Source organism: Sinocyclocheilus anshuiensis, unplaced genomic scaffold (genome assembly GCF_001515605.1).
Source record: "Sinocyclocheilus anshuiensis isolate Anshui unplaced genomic scaffold, SAMN03320099.WGS_v1.1 scaffold217, whole genome shotgun sequence".
NCBI classification, from domain to species: Eukaryota; Metazoa; Chordata; class Actinopteri; order Cypriniformes; family Cyprinidae; genus Sinocyclocheilus; species Sinocyclocheilus anshuiensis.
Genome location: NW_015536538.1, coordinates 922,737 through 938,979, shown reverse-complemented (window position 1 = coordinate 938,979; position 16,243 = coordinate 922,737). Strand labels below are relative to the sequence as shown.

The 16,243-nt window shown below is 34.7% G+C and overlaps 1 protein-coding gene across 1 annotated transcript in view; it reads left to right on the top strand.

Annotated features, from left to right (window-relative positions):
* The window catches only part of piezo2b (piezo-type mechanosensitive ion channel component 2b), a 94,864-nt gene that overhangs the window by 39,184 nt on the left and 39,437 nt on the right, over nt 1-16,243 (top strand). Inside the window, 14 exon segments of the mRNA XM_016497079.1 lie at nt 1,427-1,657; nt 2,662-2,776; nt 2,886-3,101; nt 3,448-3,519; nt 3,780-4,020; nt 4,713-4,754; nt 8,568-8,806; nt 9,478-9,638; nt 9,712-9,888; nt 10,051-10,173; nt 10,723-10,923; nt 11,295-11,499; nt 12,254-12,355; nt 13,599-13,764. Coding sequence (XP_016352565.1) covers nt 1,427-1,657; nt 2,662-2,776; nt 2,886-3,101; nt 3,448-3,519; nt 3,780-4,020; nt 4,713-4,754; nt 8,568-8,806; nt 9,478-9,638; nt 9,712-9,888; nt 10,051-10,173; nt 10,723-10,923; nt 11,295-11,499; nt 12,254-12,355; nt 13,599-13,764 — 2,291 coding nt within the window.

Below are 16,243 nucleotides of genomic sequence, written 5' to 3'. Positions count from 1 at the left end.
CTGTTTGCATAGCTTCTCAGTGAACTACGGCTCTGTGAAGTAAATGCTGCTCCATCTGAAAGCATGTGAAAATACCACATTTCATTTTTTGTATTTTTACTCCAAACTCACTTCATACCGTCAGTCGAGTGTTTGAAATAAATCCTTCTGTGAGATGATGAGCCTTCTTACACAGAATAAGGTGAAATAAATCCTTCTGTGAGATGATGTGGCTTCTTACACAGAATAAGGCACGCAACATATTTCATAGTATTTAAGCAGTTATAAAGGCATTGCATTATAAATATACTTTATTTTAATGAAAATTATAATAATAAATACTCAGATAAACCATATATTGCCGTAGTCGTGTGTTTATTAGTCACGCTGAATCAACGAAAGCAGTTGAATCTTCTGTTTATTCAGCTGCAGCGATAGGCATTTTCTGGGTTTCTTCTGCGAGGCGTATTTGGAGTTTCAGCGCGATTTATTGTGGAGCCCTACATTGAGGTCTTATAAAGTCGGTCAGTCTGTGCATGAAACTGAATATTATTTACAACATTATTACCTGTAATCCAGAGCCTCAGGCAGATGGTCCGAGTGATGTCCGGTTTGTGAACGAATCTTCTTCTTTTGAACCGGTTCTTTTTAGTGAAGTAGTTGAACCAGTTCACCAAATTGGACTGAACTTCTGAAACGGCTCAAGCAGCACAGATCTACAAGTTGATCAAATCAAAACTCACTTTCAGATGCCAGACAGTCACTCTGACTGGAAATGAGCCAGTATGACAGCATACAGTATCTGATCCTATGATAAATTAAGTCATTCAGCGCTTCAGTTCCTCCAACAGGCACTGAACTGAGGAAAAAGTTTGAAATTATGGAAATTAATACTTTTATTTAGCAAGGATGATTTAAAATGATCAAAAGTAATGATAAAGACATTTATAAGGTTACAAAAGATTTCTATTTCAGATAAATGCTGTTTTTCTGAACTTTCTATCCATCAAAGTAACCTGAGAAAAATTCTACTCAGCTGTGTTCAGCATAATGATAATAATAAATGGTTTTCGAGCAGCAAATCAGCTGGGTTATACATGTAATAATGTTGTAAATAATGTTAAGTTTCTTGCACAGAGCGATCGTTTTACTTCATAAGACCTATCATTTTGTGTGCTTTGATATGTATTTTTTTTTAATGGTAGCCACTGAATTCCATTTTATGAATTACCAAGTAACGTTTTCAGCTAAAAATCTTTGATGCAAGAAAAAAGTCAACTACATCTTGGATGGCCCGAGGGTAAGTAAATTTTTTTAAATTTAAAGATTTAAATTTTTAACTATTCTTTTGAAGTTCTACATTAGATTTTGAGTAGGAAAAGATTCAACAGGAAACATAAAACTATGAACCATGGCATCTCATCATCGATCTTTCTTCATCTCTAAGGCGTGGAGTATAACGTACGTTAGCTGGCTGACGTTTGTCTTTCTGCTGTGGTCCTGTACTCTGTGGATGGTACGTGACCGGAGGAAATACGCCATGATGACCTCGCCGTTCATGGTGGCCTATGGGAACCTCCTGTTGGTCCTTCAGTATATCTGGTGTTTTGAGCGCTTGGATCCAGTGCCGGGTTTCTTTCTGAAGATGGAGGTGCCCTTCACTGAACTGAGCACCAAGGTAACAATTATACAATGAACTGCCTGATTTTGCATAAGATTATTTATTTTCACTTTAATCAGGCCTCATCAATAGGTACAGTTTCTGCTGTATATATCTTTAAAATATGTATATTTGTATTTAATATGTATATACATTTCAGTAGTATGTTTTGTTTTAGTGTAAATAAGAAATACAAATAATGCACTTTTACTTTTAGTGCCATTTTAAAAAAACTATTTTTTTATTCTAATAAAAAAGGTGCACAATCATCAAATATGATTGCTGCTCAATTATTATTATTATCAATAGTAACGTTTTTGAAAAAGAAATCTTTTATAACATTATAAATGTCTTTTCTGTTAATTTGATCAATTTTGATCTGTTCTTGCTGAATAAGGTGGTATTTTTTTCTTTTTCTTTTTGAAATCTTATTACCCCAAACTTTTGAATGGTACAAAAAAATATGAAGCAGCACAACTGTTTTCAACCGTAATAATAATCAGAAATGTTTCTTGAGCAGCACATCAGCATATTAGAATGATTTCTGAAGGAAATCTTTAAACATCTTTAAACACTAACCAGTTGCAAATGTGATATTTATTTACAATAATTCAATAATAAGAAGTTAATATTGTGGTATATATTAGATGCAATATTGTCTGATTTTGCAAAATTGTGTACAGTAAATGAAAGTATTACCTATAAAGCAACAGAATAAGTGCTGTGCGTCTCCTAACAAAACACAACAGGTGTTTGACTTGAAGCATATTCTACAGATAATTTATTAGGTTTTTTATACTATATAACTAGGCTATATAACTATAATATATAACTATAATGCAACCCCATGACAGTTAGAAATTTATAAAAACACTTATGATGTAAAACGTTGGTATACTGTGCTTTGTTTATAAATTTCAATCCATTCAGAAGAACCTTAATCAGTTTTTTGTTGAAACCCAAAAATTGGGTTTCTACAGAGCATTTTGCTAATGTGTTTTTGCCATTGTGACTGTTTGTAGGTTCTGTGTCAGCTGAGTTTCTGGCTTCTGCTCAGACAAACTTTGATGGAGAGACAAGAGAAGATGGAAGAGGAAGCAGCTCTTTGTGACGTCCAAATAGATGAGCAGAAAAAAGGTGGGGTCCTACATGTAACATACAGATGAAACCCTTTAATAGTCACTGCAGAAAATCTCTCTTCGTTGTTATATATTCATAAAGAAATAACTTTCCATGTGGGTTGCAGAGGAAGAGAAAGACAAAGAGGAAGAGGAGGGGGACGAGAACGACCTGATGCATGTGATTGGGAAACTAGTGATGGCTCTGCTGGTGAAATACTGGATCTATGTTTGCGGAGGAATGTTCTTCTTCGTCAGCTTCGAAGGAAAGATGGTCATGTACAAGATCATCTACATGATGATGTTTCTGTCCTGCGTGGCTCTTTACCAGGTGCTGCACTGCTGTCTAACCATAGAAAGCCTAGAAAGCTTGTTAGGATGTTGACTTACTTCACTACAAAAAATAAAATATATATTTTATGCAAAATAAAAAATGACAAAATAAAAAAACTACATGTATTTATAGAATTTACAATAAAATGTGTTTTATTATGTTTTATTGTAAAATAGGCTTAATTTTATACATATACTGTAGTTCACCCAGAAATGTATGCGTGTAATTTTTGCATAAAATTAAGTCTATATATATAATTTTATGCAAAATGTATATAATTTATTCTATTTATTGTATTTTTGCATCAAATTAAGCCTATTTTATATTAAATTGTTATATATAATTGTATATTTAAGAAAAATATGTTATGTTTATATATTTAATATATTTATATATTATATAATTAATATTAATATAAATATATACATGTAAATACATGTAAATATTTTCAAAATACGTGCTGTATGTGTGTGACTTTATATATATACATGATAAATATACACAGTACACACACATATATTATGTAAACAAAAACTTTTATTTTGGATACGATTAATCGCGATTAATCATTTGACAGCACTAGTTTGATCAGTTGAACTTACCACAAACCATACCATGCAGACCCTAGTCAGCTGCCTTGTGGTCCATTAAACTTTGTATATGACTAATTTGAGGTGCAGAGTATTAGATTCTGGCCAAAATGAAACCGTTTTAAGTCCGAATAATGCAGTAATGGTTCTCTGTTTGTCTCTCAGACTGAAGGACATCGGTCTGGAGAGGTACGTCCTCTCTGATCTGTTCACCCGTATCTTCATCCCCACGTCCTTCCTGCTGGTCTGCATCCTGCACCTGCATTACTTCCACGACCACTTCCTGCAGCTCACCGATCTCAAAGCCATCATCAGCAAAGAGCAGAGCACCATTTACAGGTGAGAGACGCTTTCCCGCCAGTCACAGTTGATGCTAACAGGAAGAGTGGAGATGTCATGTGTCATAAACGAGTCTTAACACAAATACCTGTAACCACATGAAATAATAATAATAATAAACAATTATCATCATAATGATTATTATGTGATTGTGATTGATTAGAATTGTTATTATTATTTTTGTTGTTGTTGTTGTAATGAATAATAATATGCAATAATTAGCTCAGAATTATTGCTCAGAATTATCATTAAAACATATTATTATTATAATAATAATAATAATAACAATTATTATTAGTCATTATTATTCATGCATGGAATTATTATTATTAAAACATAATATTTTATATAATAATTATGATAATTGTGTGTTGAACGATAACTCTTATGTTACATTGCTTTAATGATTAATTTGAGCAATATCTTACTTTAGTACTACTGTGCTCCTACTGAAGGAGTTTGTTTCATTCTTGTTGAACTTAACTTGACGTTGTTTCATCCTGATACCTTGTTTCCTCATTTCTTTATTTCTCTTCATTCATGACCGTTTTCTCTCTATTGAATCTGCAGCAGTGTCATCCTTGTTTTATCTGTTAAATGCTGCCAGTCATCAGTCTTATTTATGCAAATCCATTTCTGATTTTAACCAATCATGTGCTCCCGTCTTTCCCCTGCCATCCCTCCCCTCACAGCTATACTAAAGTCAGTGGTCGTATCTATCTGATCGTGGATAGGTGGGTGACTGCTTGTCTTTCTCTGGCATCCATGGAAATAACAACCAATGTTCACCTTTTCCCTGAATTCCCACAATCCCTCACTACTCCCATTCGCCAGTACACTCTTTTCTCTCTTACTGATATCTCTCTTTTTTTTTTTAAACGGTTCGCTAGATTCCTGGATAGATCAAAAAAATTATGATGTCTCTGTCACTGAATTTTCCTGTCTAGAACTTCAACGTTTCTCAAAGTCAACATGAAACCGCATTCAAAACCATTTTATTTCCATGTAACATTCAAAGAGGATTTAAAAATCCTTTTATTAACGGTTTGTTTTATTCGTCGTTAACTGATTGGATCATCAGATGATGACCAGCACGTCAAAACTTAGCATTATTTGCTGTTACAGTATTGCTGGCTGTATTTCTATTACATTTAACGGGCACTAAAAGACTGCGTTAACTGTTGGTAAGATTTTAGAAAGGCTACTTTACCTTCAACAGCAGCCTAAAATAATAACTAGAAAGATGTTTGGCTGTTCGTTAAACTGTTAGTTCACCCAAAAATTAAAATTCTGTCACTCACTCTCGTGTTGTTCGAAACCTGTAAGACCTTCGTTCATCTTCGGAACACAATTTAAGATATTTTTGATGAAATCTGAGGGCTCTCTGACCCTCCCATAGACAGCAAGGTAACTACCACGTTCAAGGTCCAGAAAAGTACCAAGATGATCGACAAAGTAGTCCGTGTGATATCAGTGGTTCAGCTGTAAAGTTACGAAGCTACGAGAATACTTTTTTGGGCAAAGAAAACAAAAATAATGACTTTATTCCACATTTTCGTCTCTACTGCGTCACTTGTGGATGCGCGTTCACGACAGTATCATGACGCGAGTGTGTGGTGGCGCCGACCCAGATCCTTGCTAGTTACCTTGCTAGTTACTCAAGATAGTTACCTTGCTGTCTATGCAGGGTCAGAGAGCCCTCAGATTTCATCAAAAATATCTGAAATTGTGTTCCGAAGATGAACGAAGATCTTACGGGTTTGGAACAACACGAGGGTGAGTAATTAATGACAGAATTTCATTTTTGGGTGAACTAACCCTTTAATTTGAACTATTAACTTGCATGGAGTCGGTAACAGTAGCTGAATGAAAAATCTAATAATTGCGGTTGATGAATCCAAACGTAGTGTTCACAAGATCACTAAAAATTGATCGGGTTGACGAGTGTGTTTATATGTCACAAGCTTCAGTATCAGATTTGACGTGCACACTGCACCAATATACAGAGTTTCCCACTGTTTGCACATACAATTATCCTTATGCTTCTTTTCTATGTTTCAAAGAACTGACTTAATATTTATTTATTTCGGGTGCTAAGCACGTGAATCTTTGTGCCATGCTGCTTTTATTTATCAAGCAGTGAAATTGCCCATTCCCATAGCCAAAACAAGCCCCGTCTGTGGATGAGAGTATAAAGCGAGGCCTTACAGGACCTTGTTCTGCTCCACTTCACAGACAATTAGTGGAAGGAGACTTTTAGATAACATGACAGTCATTTATGACACTTTGTTCTACAAATTCAACAGCTCATTTCACACGTCATGTGTCGTTGCACCATTTCTATGTAATTGCATGTACGCAGTATTTTCCAGTTTTGGTTTTCAGTCTGAACAAGTGTTTACATGTCCTCTTGATCGGATTAAAAAAGGTCTACACCACCCCTTCGAAATTTCATTTGGATCAAGCTCAGTCGCATCGATTAAAGTGTTTACATGAAGGCTTTTCTCTCCGATTGAGACATCAGTCCGATTACTAACAGATTATTTGGTTGCACGTAAACCTAGCTAGTGTAGTATTATTTAAATACTGTTATATCATTAATTAATATTTTGAATTAGCTTTTATTTTTAATTTCAGTTTTCATTTTGATTTAATTTAATTTAATTTCAAAGTGCTTTACATAAAAAAAAAGACTTGCAATAATCATAAAATAATCACAACAGATGCACAGGAAATAAAAATAGTAATAAAAGCAAAGAATAAAAATGATTGAATATTTACTTAATGTCTTAAAACAGTTCAGAATAAACTTTTAGTATTTTTTTTATTCGTTTTTAATATTTTTATTTAGATTTAATGTATTTTCTATTTCTGTATTAGTTGTTTTTTTTTAAGTTTAAGTTTTTCATCTAATATTTGTATTTGTATTTTATTTAATTTCAGTTACTGAAAAATATATATATTTAATAGTTTTAGTTTTATTTAACAATAACAACACTGGCCGAAAGTTCAGAGGTGGGGTGGGTTATTTACTTTGATCATTGTTTATATCTTTTTTTTTTTTTTTAATAACATTTATGGCTACAAATGTGTATTGAAATGCTAAATAGGGTCGGTTTTGATTTCATGTTGACTTTAAACCTCTGCCTGCTCAAATGCATCCCAGAAAGTCCTACTTGAGCCGCTTGACGTCAGCGGTTTATCCTGACGATAGTCCTGCTCTCAGACTCTGACAGGGAATGAATGTCCTCAGCATGTCTCTGAAATGCACGTCCTCTCCTCCTCAAAGAATCTCTCTGTCCCTCTTTCTCTGTCTCATCTTACAATAATGCTCAATTGTGTGAAACGTTTCATTGCTTTGATTTCGTGTATTTCCATTCTGTAAATTGCTTCAACAGCATCAAGCAAAAAATCTCTTCTCCTCAGAGCAAGTAAGTGTGGTATAAACAAGGTAAAGCTTTGACATGAAACCTCATCATGCAAGCGTTTAAACCCTTCATAGCAGCGAGACCATCCGGAAGAGGCCATTGCCACTAAAGTCTGACTGCTGAAATAGTTGTTTTGGTTTTTTGGTCACGTGATTCATGTATGGCAGACATATGCATTGCTTCTTTAAAAAATAATAACGCAATCCAGCTTGTTCCTTACGGATCTAATGCACACGGCATCCATGTTTTCCACCCAAACCCTGCCTGTGGAATCCTGATTCAAGGTTTATGCCGTTTATTAGACACTAACATTCAAATAACTGTTTTATAACCCAAACCGAGCTAACTTGATCAGCATGTGATCTAAGTTCAGAGAAAGTATGGGTGGTTCATCAATTACAATAACTTTTCTCTTACTTTAAAGGATTTTAAAGACAAAATGCTTTAAAGAAAAAAATGTCATTCTAATTTTACTGTAGTTATTTATTTTTCTCAAATTTTTGTGAGTGTCAAAATGTTGAATTTGCCAGAATTTTTTTATTTTTCTTTACATTCCAATGTCAGGACAATTGTTAGCATATTTTCTTAAGAACTTCTAAATTAAGTTCAATTAAATTAAATGAAATTGGTACAGTTTGTGTTTTCATAAATATATATATATATATATTTATTTATTTAATAATTTAGTAATTTGTTTTTAAATAATCACTAGTAAGTAGTGCTGTCATTACATTTTTATAAAAAGTGTTTTTGTTTAATGATGGAAATGAAAAGCAGAGTGATAGTATGAAGAACAGAAATGCATTTTAATTTTTAAACCCATTTAATCTTTATTTGGTATCATCATTAAACTAGGTCATATTTGAGCATTTTTAATTAAGAAACAATGCATTTGTTATAAATTCAAAACAGATGTACAGCAGATGTGTTGTATTAGCGGGCAAATTCAACTTTTTAGTCATAAAGTGAAAAAAAAAAAATCCAATTACTGAAAGGAGATTGATGAAGGCTGTTATCAGATCTTCATGAAGAATCTCTCTAATTGAAGAATCACTCATATGTCACATGTATACTGTAAATGAGTGAGACCGCTCCTAATGCACTCTTCCTGATCTCCAGACTGGCTCATCCTGACGGGAGTCTGGCGGATCTGACGATGATGAGCACCTCTCCAGAGCCGCTGCTGAAGGAGGAGAAGGAGAAAGAGTCCATGAACGAGGTGCTGGTTGTGGACTGTGTGGAGGAGGAGAAGAAGAAAGAGTCTCTGTCCATCCATTCAGCTCACCTGTCCAGTCAGGAGGACATTCAGCAGTTCAGTGCCGCCACAGATCCAGAACTGCCCTCAGAACAGAGCTCAGGTACTGCGGTCCAGTCCAGAGGGAGCTTATTTAGTTCATTATAAACGTATGTTTGAATAAATCTGTCATGGAGACATTTTTTTTATGAAAACTATATGCAGTTGAGTTGTACTACAGGCATTTTTGAGTGAGATTATTACTGTATACCTGAAGATAAACCACTGAATATAATAGTGTTGTTCATTTTAACCATTTTATTTTCTATTCCATTTGGACGTTTTATTTTTTATTTTAATAAATTTGAATAACACCAGGCATATATACAGTGTGTGTATATATATACAGTATATATATAGAGAGAGAGAGTTATAAATGTTCTTTTATGGATTTTTCCCCTACTGTAGTCTAGTGTATTCTACAAATTTCAATGCATTTTTTCCCCTTTTTTCTATGTTCCCATTTTATTTTTAAACCAGTCAAGAGGGCATTACATTAAATTGAACTAAAATCCTCAGAAGTGTGAAACTGTTGGCTATTTCTGCAGTTCACGTTTTTCTTCTTTTTTTAATGGCATTTATATATGTCTGTTTAACTCTAAAGCACTTACGACTCTTGTTTTATCCGTATTTTGTCTTAGATTCAGTCTGTTTAGTATTTTGGTCTTAGATTGTGTCTCTTTTGTTCATAACATGTATACTGAGGAATACATAAGCTGATCTCTTCTCGCTCAGACCTCAAGAATAAATGGCATTTGGTGGTGGACCGGCTCACGGTCCTGTTCCTCAAGTTCCTGGAGTACTTCCATAAGCTGAAGCTCTTCATCTGGTGGCTCCTGGAGATGCACATCATCAAGATCGTGTCCACTTACATCATCCTGCTGTCTGTCAAAGAGGTAGAAGCTCAAACGTGAGGTTATGGTACAGTAATCTGAAGGTGTTTCTGATTCTCACGCGCGTGTCTTGCAGGTTTCGCTGCTGAACTATGCGTTTTTGATCTCGTGGGCGTTTGCGCTGCCGTATCAGCAGTTTCGAGTGCTCGCTTCCAGCGTTTGCACCATCTGGACATGTGTCATCATCATCTGCAAGTTGTTTTATCAGCTAGAGACCATCGAACCTAATAACTACTCAAGTATTTGTACTATGGTGGGTTTCTTTACTCATCAAATGAGTTTGTCGCTGTTCAGATGGGATTCATTTTCATTTAATGTAAAATGCTTGTCATTTCAAGCCATATCTAGTTTGGCTGTAGCAGAAGAGAAGATTTGCTGGTTCTTGTGTTTAATCATGTGATTGTGGTTTCTGAAGCCATCCAACTACACAGAACAGCAAAAGATGGATATGAATCATTCCCTACTGTACCGGAAGCCCGTGGATCCTGCAAACTGGGTCGGCCTGGAGAAGTTTGTTGATATACTGCCCAACCTGAGGGTGAGGAGATACGTTCAATGTTTTCAATGAGTTAATCAATAACATATGTCATCAAATTAGCCTCTACTGAGTGTGTAACTTCGTGTGTTATGCTAAATGTGCAACCTATTATGACCTATTATGCAATATTATAATTTTTATTACAGTCTAGGATTTCATAAATTTAAAGCTGCATTTCATAACTTTTTTTTTTTTTTTTTTTTAAATGATCCAAAATCAATTATTGAGCAAGTACATAACCAATCAGTGTTCAGATCTCCTTACCTTAGTCAACGGTCTTATACAACGGTAAGCTTGTAATAATGTTTTCTGTTTTGAGTGGTTTGGGTCGTTCCTCTTTGCGTCATTACATCACATCTGTATGCATAAAGAAGGAGGTTCTTACAGTAAATATAAAACAAAACTAAAAGCACATGTATTATTTAATGTTACCATTTGAAGTGGAGAAGCTTCATTTTCTGAAGATGATGCATTTCATTGATGAACTGATTGACTTTCTTATGTACAGAGCTTGTTTACATTCATCTCGCTCTTCTCTTCCTTTCTCAGAATAACTTGTTGATGTTGGCCATCTTGGCGTTTGAAGTCACCATTTACAGACACCAGGAGTTTTTCCGTCTGAGAAACAAACTCTCTCCTCCTCCCTCTCGGACCATCTTTCACAACATCACCCGGCAACACCTCGACAATGGCATCATCAAGTGTGCCAAATACTTCATCAACTACTTCTTCTACAAGTTTGGTTTAGAGGTGCATTTGATTTACTTAGATTTACTATCTATCTATCTATCTATCTATCTATCTATCTATCTATTGTTCTATCTATCGTTCTATCTATTGTTCTATCTATCTTTCTTAGTTCTATCCTTCTATGGTTCTATCTATCTATCTATCTATCTATCTATCTATCTATCGTTCTATCTATTGTTCTATCTATCTTTCTTAGTTCTATCCTTCTATGGTTCTATCTGTCTGTCTATCTATCTATCTATCTATCTTTCTTAGTTCTATCCTTCTATGGTTCTATCTATCTATGTATCTGTCTGTCTGTCTGTCTGTCTGTCTATCGTTCTATCGCTATATCGTTCTATCTCTCTCGGTTTGTTCCGGTGTGGCGTCAGGTGTGTTTCTTGTTGGCGATCAATGTGATGGGTCAGCGGATGGATTTCTACTCCATGCTGCACGGTTTGGCTCTGGCTGTGGTGATGTACAGACGCCGGAGGAAAGCCATCGCTGAGATCTGGCCCAAATACTGCTGCTTCCTGGCCTGCATGATCACCTTCCAGTACTTCATCTGCATTGGAATCCCACCGGCTGCTTGTAACGGTGTGTTGCTCTGGGCCTTTTCAAACGTCTTACTTATTATTTCTTTTAGTATTAGATTGTTTCCATCTACTACACTATATAAGAGCACTGCAGCATTCTGGGATTAAGCACAGATTCCCATTCAGTTTGATATTGATGCAGAATCTCAGGGGTGTAAAAATACTCTTAAGGATTATTATGACAAGTGATAAAAAATTTAAATTAAAACATAAAATATTGACTTCTAAAGCCACTGTGTGATCTCTATTAACTGCTTCTGCCTGGAACAATAATGAAACGTCTTTGAATTGTTTATTGGGGCATTTGAGGTTCATCTGCAAATATTGATATGCAATTAATAAGATTAATTGTCCAGCATATCATGTATTTAATTTGATTAAAAATTATTGATTGACAGCCCTAATTGTTACTCAATATCATATTTATTTACTTTAATTACAATTCCACTTAGCCTCTCCCTTGTAAGAATATCAATAAATCTTTTAAATAAATGTTTTACAAAATATTTTTTCTTAGAAATAATTATTTTCTAAATTTTAATTTAAATGCCGCTTGTTTTTGAGGTTTGTAACACTTCATAAAACATCATCTTAGTGACCATCAAAATGTGAATTTTTATGTCCATTCAGTGTAGTAAACCATTACTGCTGTCCAATCAATGTGCCAACTTCTGTGATACCATAACATCTGTATGTTTGTATGAATTTTGGTCATTTTTCCAGTGATCTAGAATGTACTGAACTTCTCTTTCTAGATTATCCCTGGAGGTTTACTGGCTCCATGATGGATTCTGACGTCATTAAATGGCTTTACCTTCCTGATTTCCACACTCAGCCCAACTCCATGTTCCTCGTCTGTGAGTTATACCTCAGAAATATTCAGCAGTAATGCTTATACTGTATGTGTTGCCATTTAACGTTAGAGTTTGTGCTGCTCGGCAGGACATGTGAACATGAAACAGCGGTCAAACTAAATCAATCCTCTTAGACTTGCAGGGTCAGACTTTTGACCATCAGCATAAGATCTGGTCCATTTCAGTCCAGGTTATTCTGACCCACATGCAAACTGACCGGACACATTTCTATTTTTTAACGTGACGTTTAGGGAGTGGGTAAATATAAAATTGTACAGTGTTTGTCGCTGATGGACAACACCAAAGAAATGAATGCATGAATGCCTCAGTCAATGCATGATCTTAAGAATTGAATTGAATTGAATTTAATTTTAATATTTTACTTTATGCCTATCTAAAAGTATTCAAGCAAGTCTTTTTTCTGCTAGTTTATTAAATTATCACAATATTTTATGTTTTACGTTGCTTTATTTTATTTTCAAAATACTACAGAAAATTACTTGCACTGCCATAGTCAATAAATTATATTAGGAGATTTGATTTGAAAACACTGAAGAACTCAGTCTATGTCTGTCTAAAAGTAATAAATTGTCCTTTTATGAAGTATGTGAAGCCACCCAATCCTTTGTTGTACTCTGTGTGTATCAGATGGTGTGTAACTGCCATCAGCGGTCAGTAGACATGCAAAAATACCGTCAGCCTCCTCTATACTCGACGTAATACAGCCTCAAATTAGAAATTTGATCGCATATCTGCTACCACTGCCAAACAAAAAACCCGACGACAGCTGTGGTTAAACGCGATTAAACGAGCAGACTGGACAGAAAGGATCGTCAAAAATGCTCATGTTTGTTACAGGTCGGCCGATCTGGTTTCGTGGTTAAAGTTAACCTTTTCGACATGTTTCCGTGTTGTTGTTGCTCAGCAATGGCGTAGACGCGATGTTGTCTGGGGGTTTGGCAAAAGGAGAGTGGGACGGTGGGCGGTGCTCGGGGTGGTGACTGAAGGTGGTGACTGTGTAGTTCTGATGTCAACTTTTTACGGAAGTCACAACGGTTCGTGAAAAATAGCTAGAACTTTAAGCAGGCTGTGTGAATTTTACTGTGGACTGACTGTTTTGAAACTTATATGGTAGTTACATAGCACCTCAGTTATCATGAAAAAAGCCAGGAAATTTCAGTTTTGACAATATGGGACCTTTAAATCCGTTTCCTCTCTGCTCTGCTCTCGTGTTTGTTTGATGTAGATGACTTCATGCTGCTGCTGTGTGCGTCGCTGCAGAGGCAGGTGTTTGAAGATGAAAACAAAGCTGCCGTTCGTCTGATGGCGGGAGATAACGTGGAGATCTGCAGAGATTTGGACGCAGCGTCCTTCAGCGTTCACAACCCCGTACCAGACTTCATTCACTGCAGGTACACACAACACATGTCCTTAACTTACAGCTTCATGCTTAAACACTAATATCCATCAGATAATTAATTTAGAGTTAATTTAATAACAGCAACAACAACAACAACTACTATTATTATTATTATTTAATTTTATAAAACGAATAGTTCCGGTCCTTGATTCTGATTGGTTGGGCAGCGTTCGAAGCTGTTGTAAATTACTCTACAAACATACACCTTTATTTACTTCTGTGTGTTGACACTTTATTTGCTCTGTTTTATTCTGTGAAACCTTACTACGTATATGGAATAACCGTTTTATAAAAGCAATTATTTTAAAAGTATAAAGTTTAATAATAAAAATTGGATTAATAATAAAGAAATTAATAATAAACAACTTCGCTTCGTGTCGTGCCTAACAACGCCCCTTAGCTGTTATAAATTATGTTAAAGCCTTTTAGCAGGTTTATTATGTTTGAGAGAGCCAAATCTCATAAGATGTAAAGATTACAGTCTGAAAGTGCTAAATATGTGCCATTCACGAAGACATTTGCACAGTGTATTTTTTCCTGATATAGTGTTCCAAGATGTTAGTTTGGTCCACCATATGATGTCTGGCAAACAAAACCCAAAAATATACCATAACATCCCACCTAACATTACCAAGTTTTTAAATATACTTTTATATTGCAATAATTTCACATGCAATCTTCAAATTAATGTACAAACAACATAAAGACAGTATATTTTTCATGTTTGTTTAATGGCATCTTTTTTCATGACTGATGGCCAGTATCACTGATACCAATACTACTGATGTCTCTATAAAAATTGAGAGCTATCAATTTTAACATTTATTAATATTTATTTATTAGACTTTGACTTTTTCCCCCGGATATTTTTTCAGACATTTCTTATGAAATATTGTCCCTGCATGTTGCTGTCAGTGTGAATGTCTGTATTTCCTGACTGACTGAGGTTGAGGAGCAGTTTATTCAGGTCTTTGCATGTCAGTCACTCTACTGTACGTGATCCTCTTTCACCCTCACTTTCCAAGAATTTCCATGGATCATATTGCAGAAAGAAGGGAAAAATCCATAAGGCACCATCACATGCTCTCTTTCTCTCTCTGCCTGAGCTCTAACCCAATAAGTAGCTTTTAAGTATGGACTGATCTTTTTTCTACAAGGTGATTGATTTTAGGGGAGGAAGCTGCTGCTTGTTGTGGTCCATCAATGCAATACATCTCAGCTTTTCATCAGAGCTCTTAGCACAGGCCTGTGGCTAAACACAGCGTCCAGCGTCTGCAAACAGGCTGTGAAGCCAGGAGGATGTACTTTAACCTTTGGAGCGGCGGGTCTAAAGTACATTTCAAAGCATGTGTGAGCTTTTAGCGTGCAAGAAAATGAGCAGCGCGTCCATATGCATGTGCAGGAATCGCTCTGGGTATCGATCCGCTCATTATAATTATGCCTGTCAGGATGTCTGATACTATATAGGAAATGAAGCATAACATTTAAATAAATTATGGCTGCCTCCCCGTTTGCATACTTCCACTGTGCACTTAACATCAAGTGTGTCAAGTTAACTTATCACATTATTTTACTCATTATGTTTTAAATTATTTTATTTCTGTTTCATTTTCAACCATAACGTAGATAAATAGTTGGACAGCCACTGTAAAACCTTAACTTATGAGTCTATTTATATTTGAGTCAAAGACGAAAAAGGGTTTAAGCATAAAAACAATAAGTGTAATACTGCTTTAAATTGTTGTTGTTTTTCCCCCAAAAAATGTAAAAGTTTTTAATTTAATTGCAGTTTTGTTTTTCTGAGCAAAAAATAAATATCATACATTTTTCCCTGATTTACAGAAGAGACCCACTAAAATGTCATTCAGTGTAACATTTTTATTTTAGTTTAGGTAGGCCAGGTTTTTTTTTTTTTTTTACTAAATAATCAAATGCAACTCGACAACGCATAATTTCTCTTTCAGACAGAAAAAAAGAATAAGAAAGGATAAATAAATTAAATACTGTACAGTAAGTACAGTATGTAAATAAGTAAATTACTATTTTTTTCAGATGTTGTTTTAATCAAATAATCAAATGCAACTTAACATATTAAAATGTTCTCCTTTAGACAGAATGAAAAATAAAAGGATAAATAAATCAAGTAAATGAGTAAATAATTAAATCAATAAATAAATAAATTTCAGACCATTTAATTAGATTGATCAAATGCATCTTGGCAAATTAAAATTTTCTCTTTCAGATTAATATTCAAATAATGATAAATTTAACAAGGATAAATAAATAAATAAATAAAGTTTGTAAATACTTCTGATACGGTTTTATTTTAAATAATCAATTGGAACTTGGAAAATTACAATTTTCTCTTTCAGACAGAAAGAAAAATAAAGTCTAAATAAATCAAATAAACAAGTGTGTGTGTGTGTGTGTGTGTGTGTGTATGTATATATATATATATATATATATATATA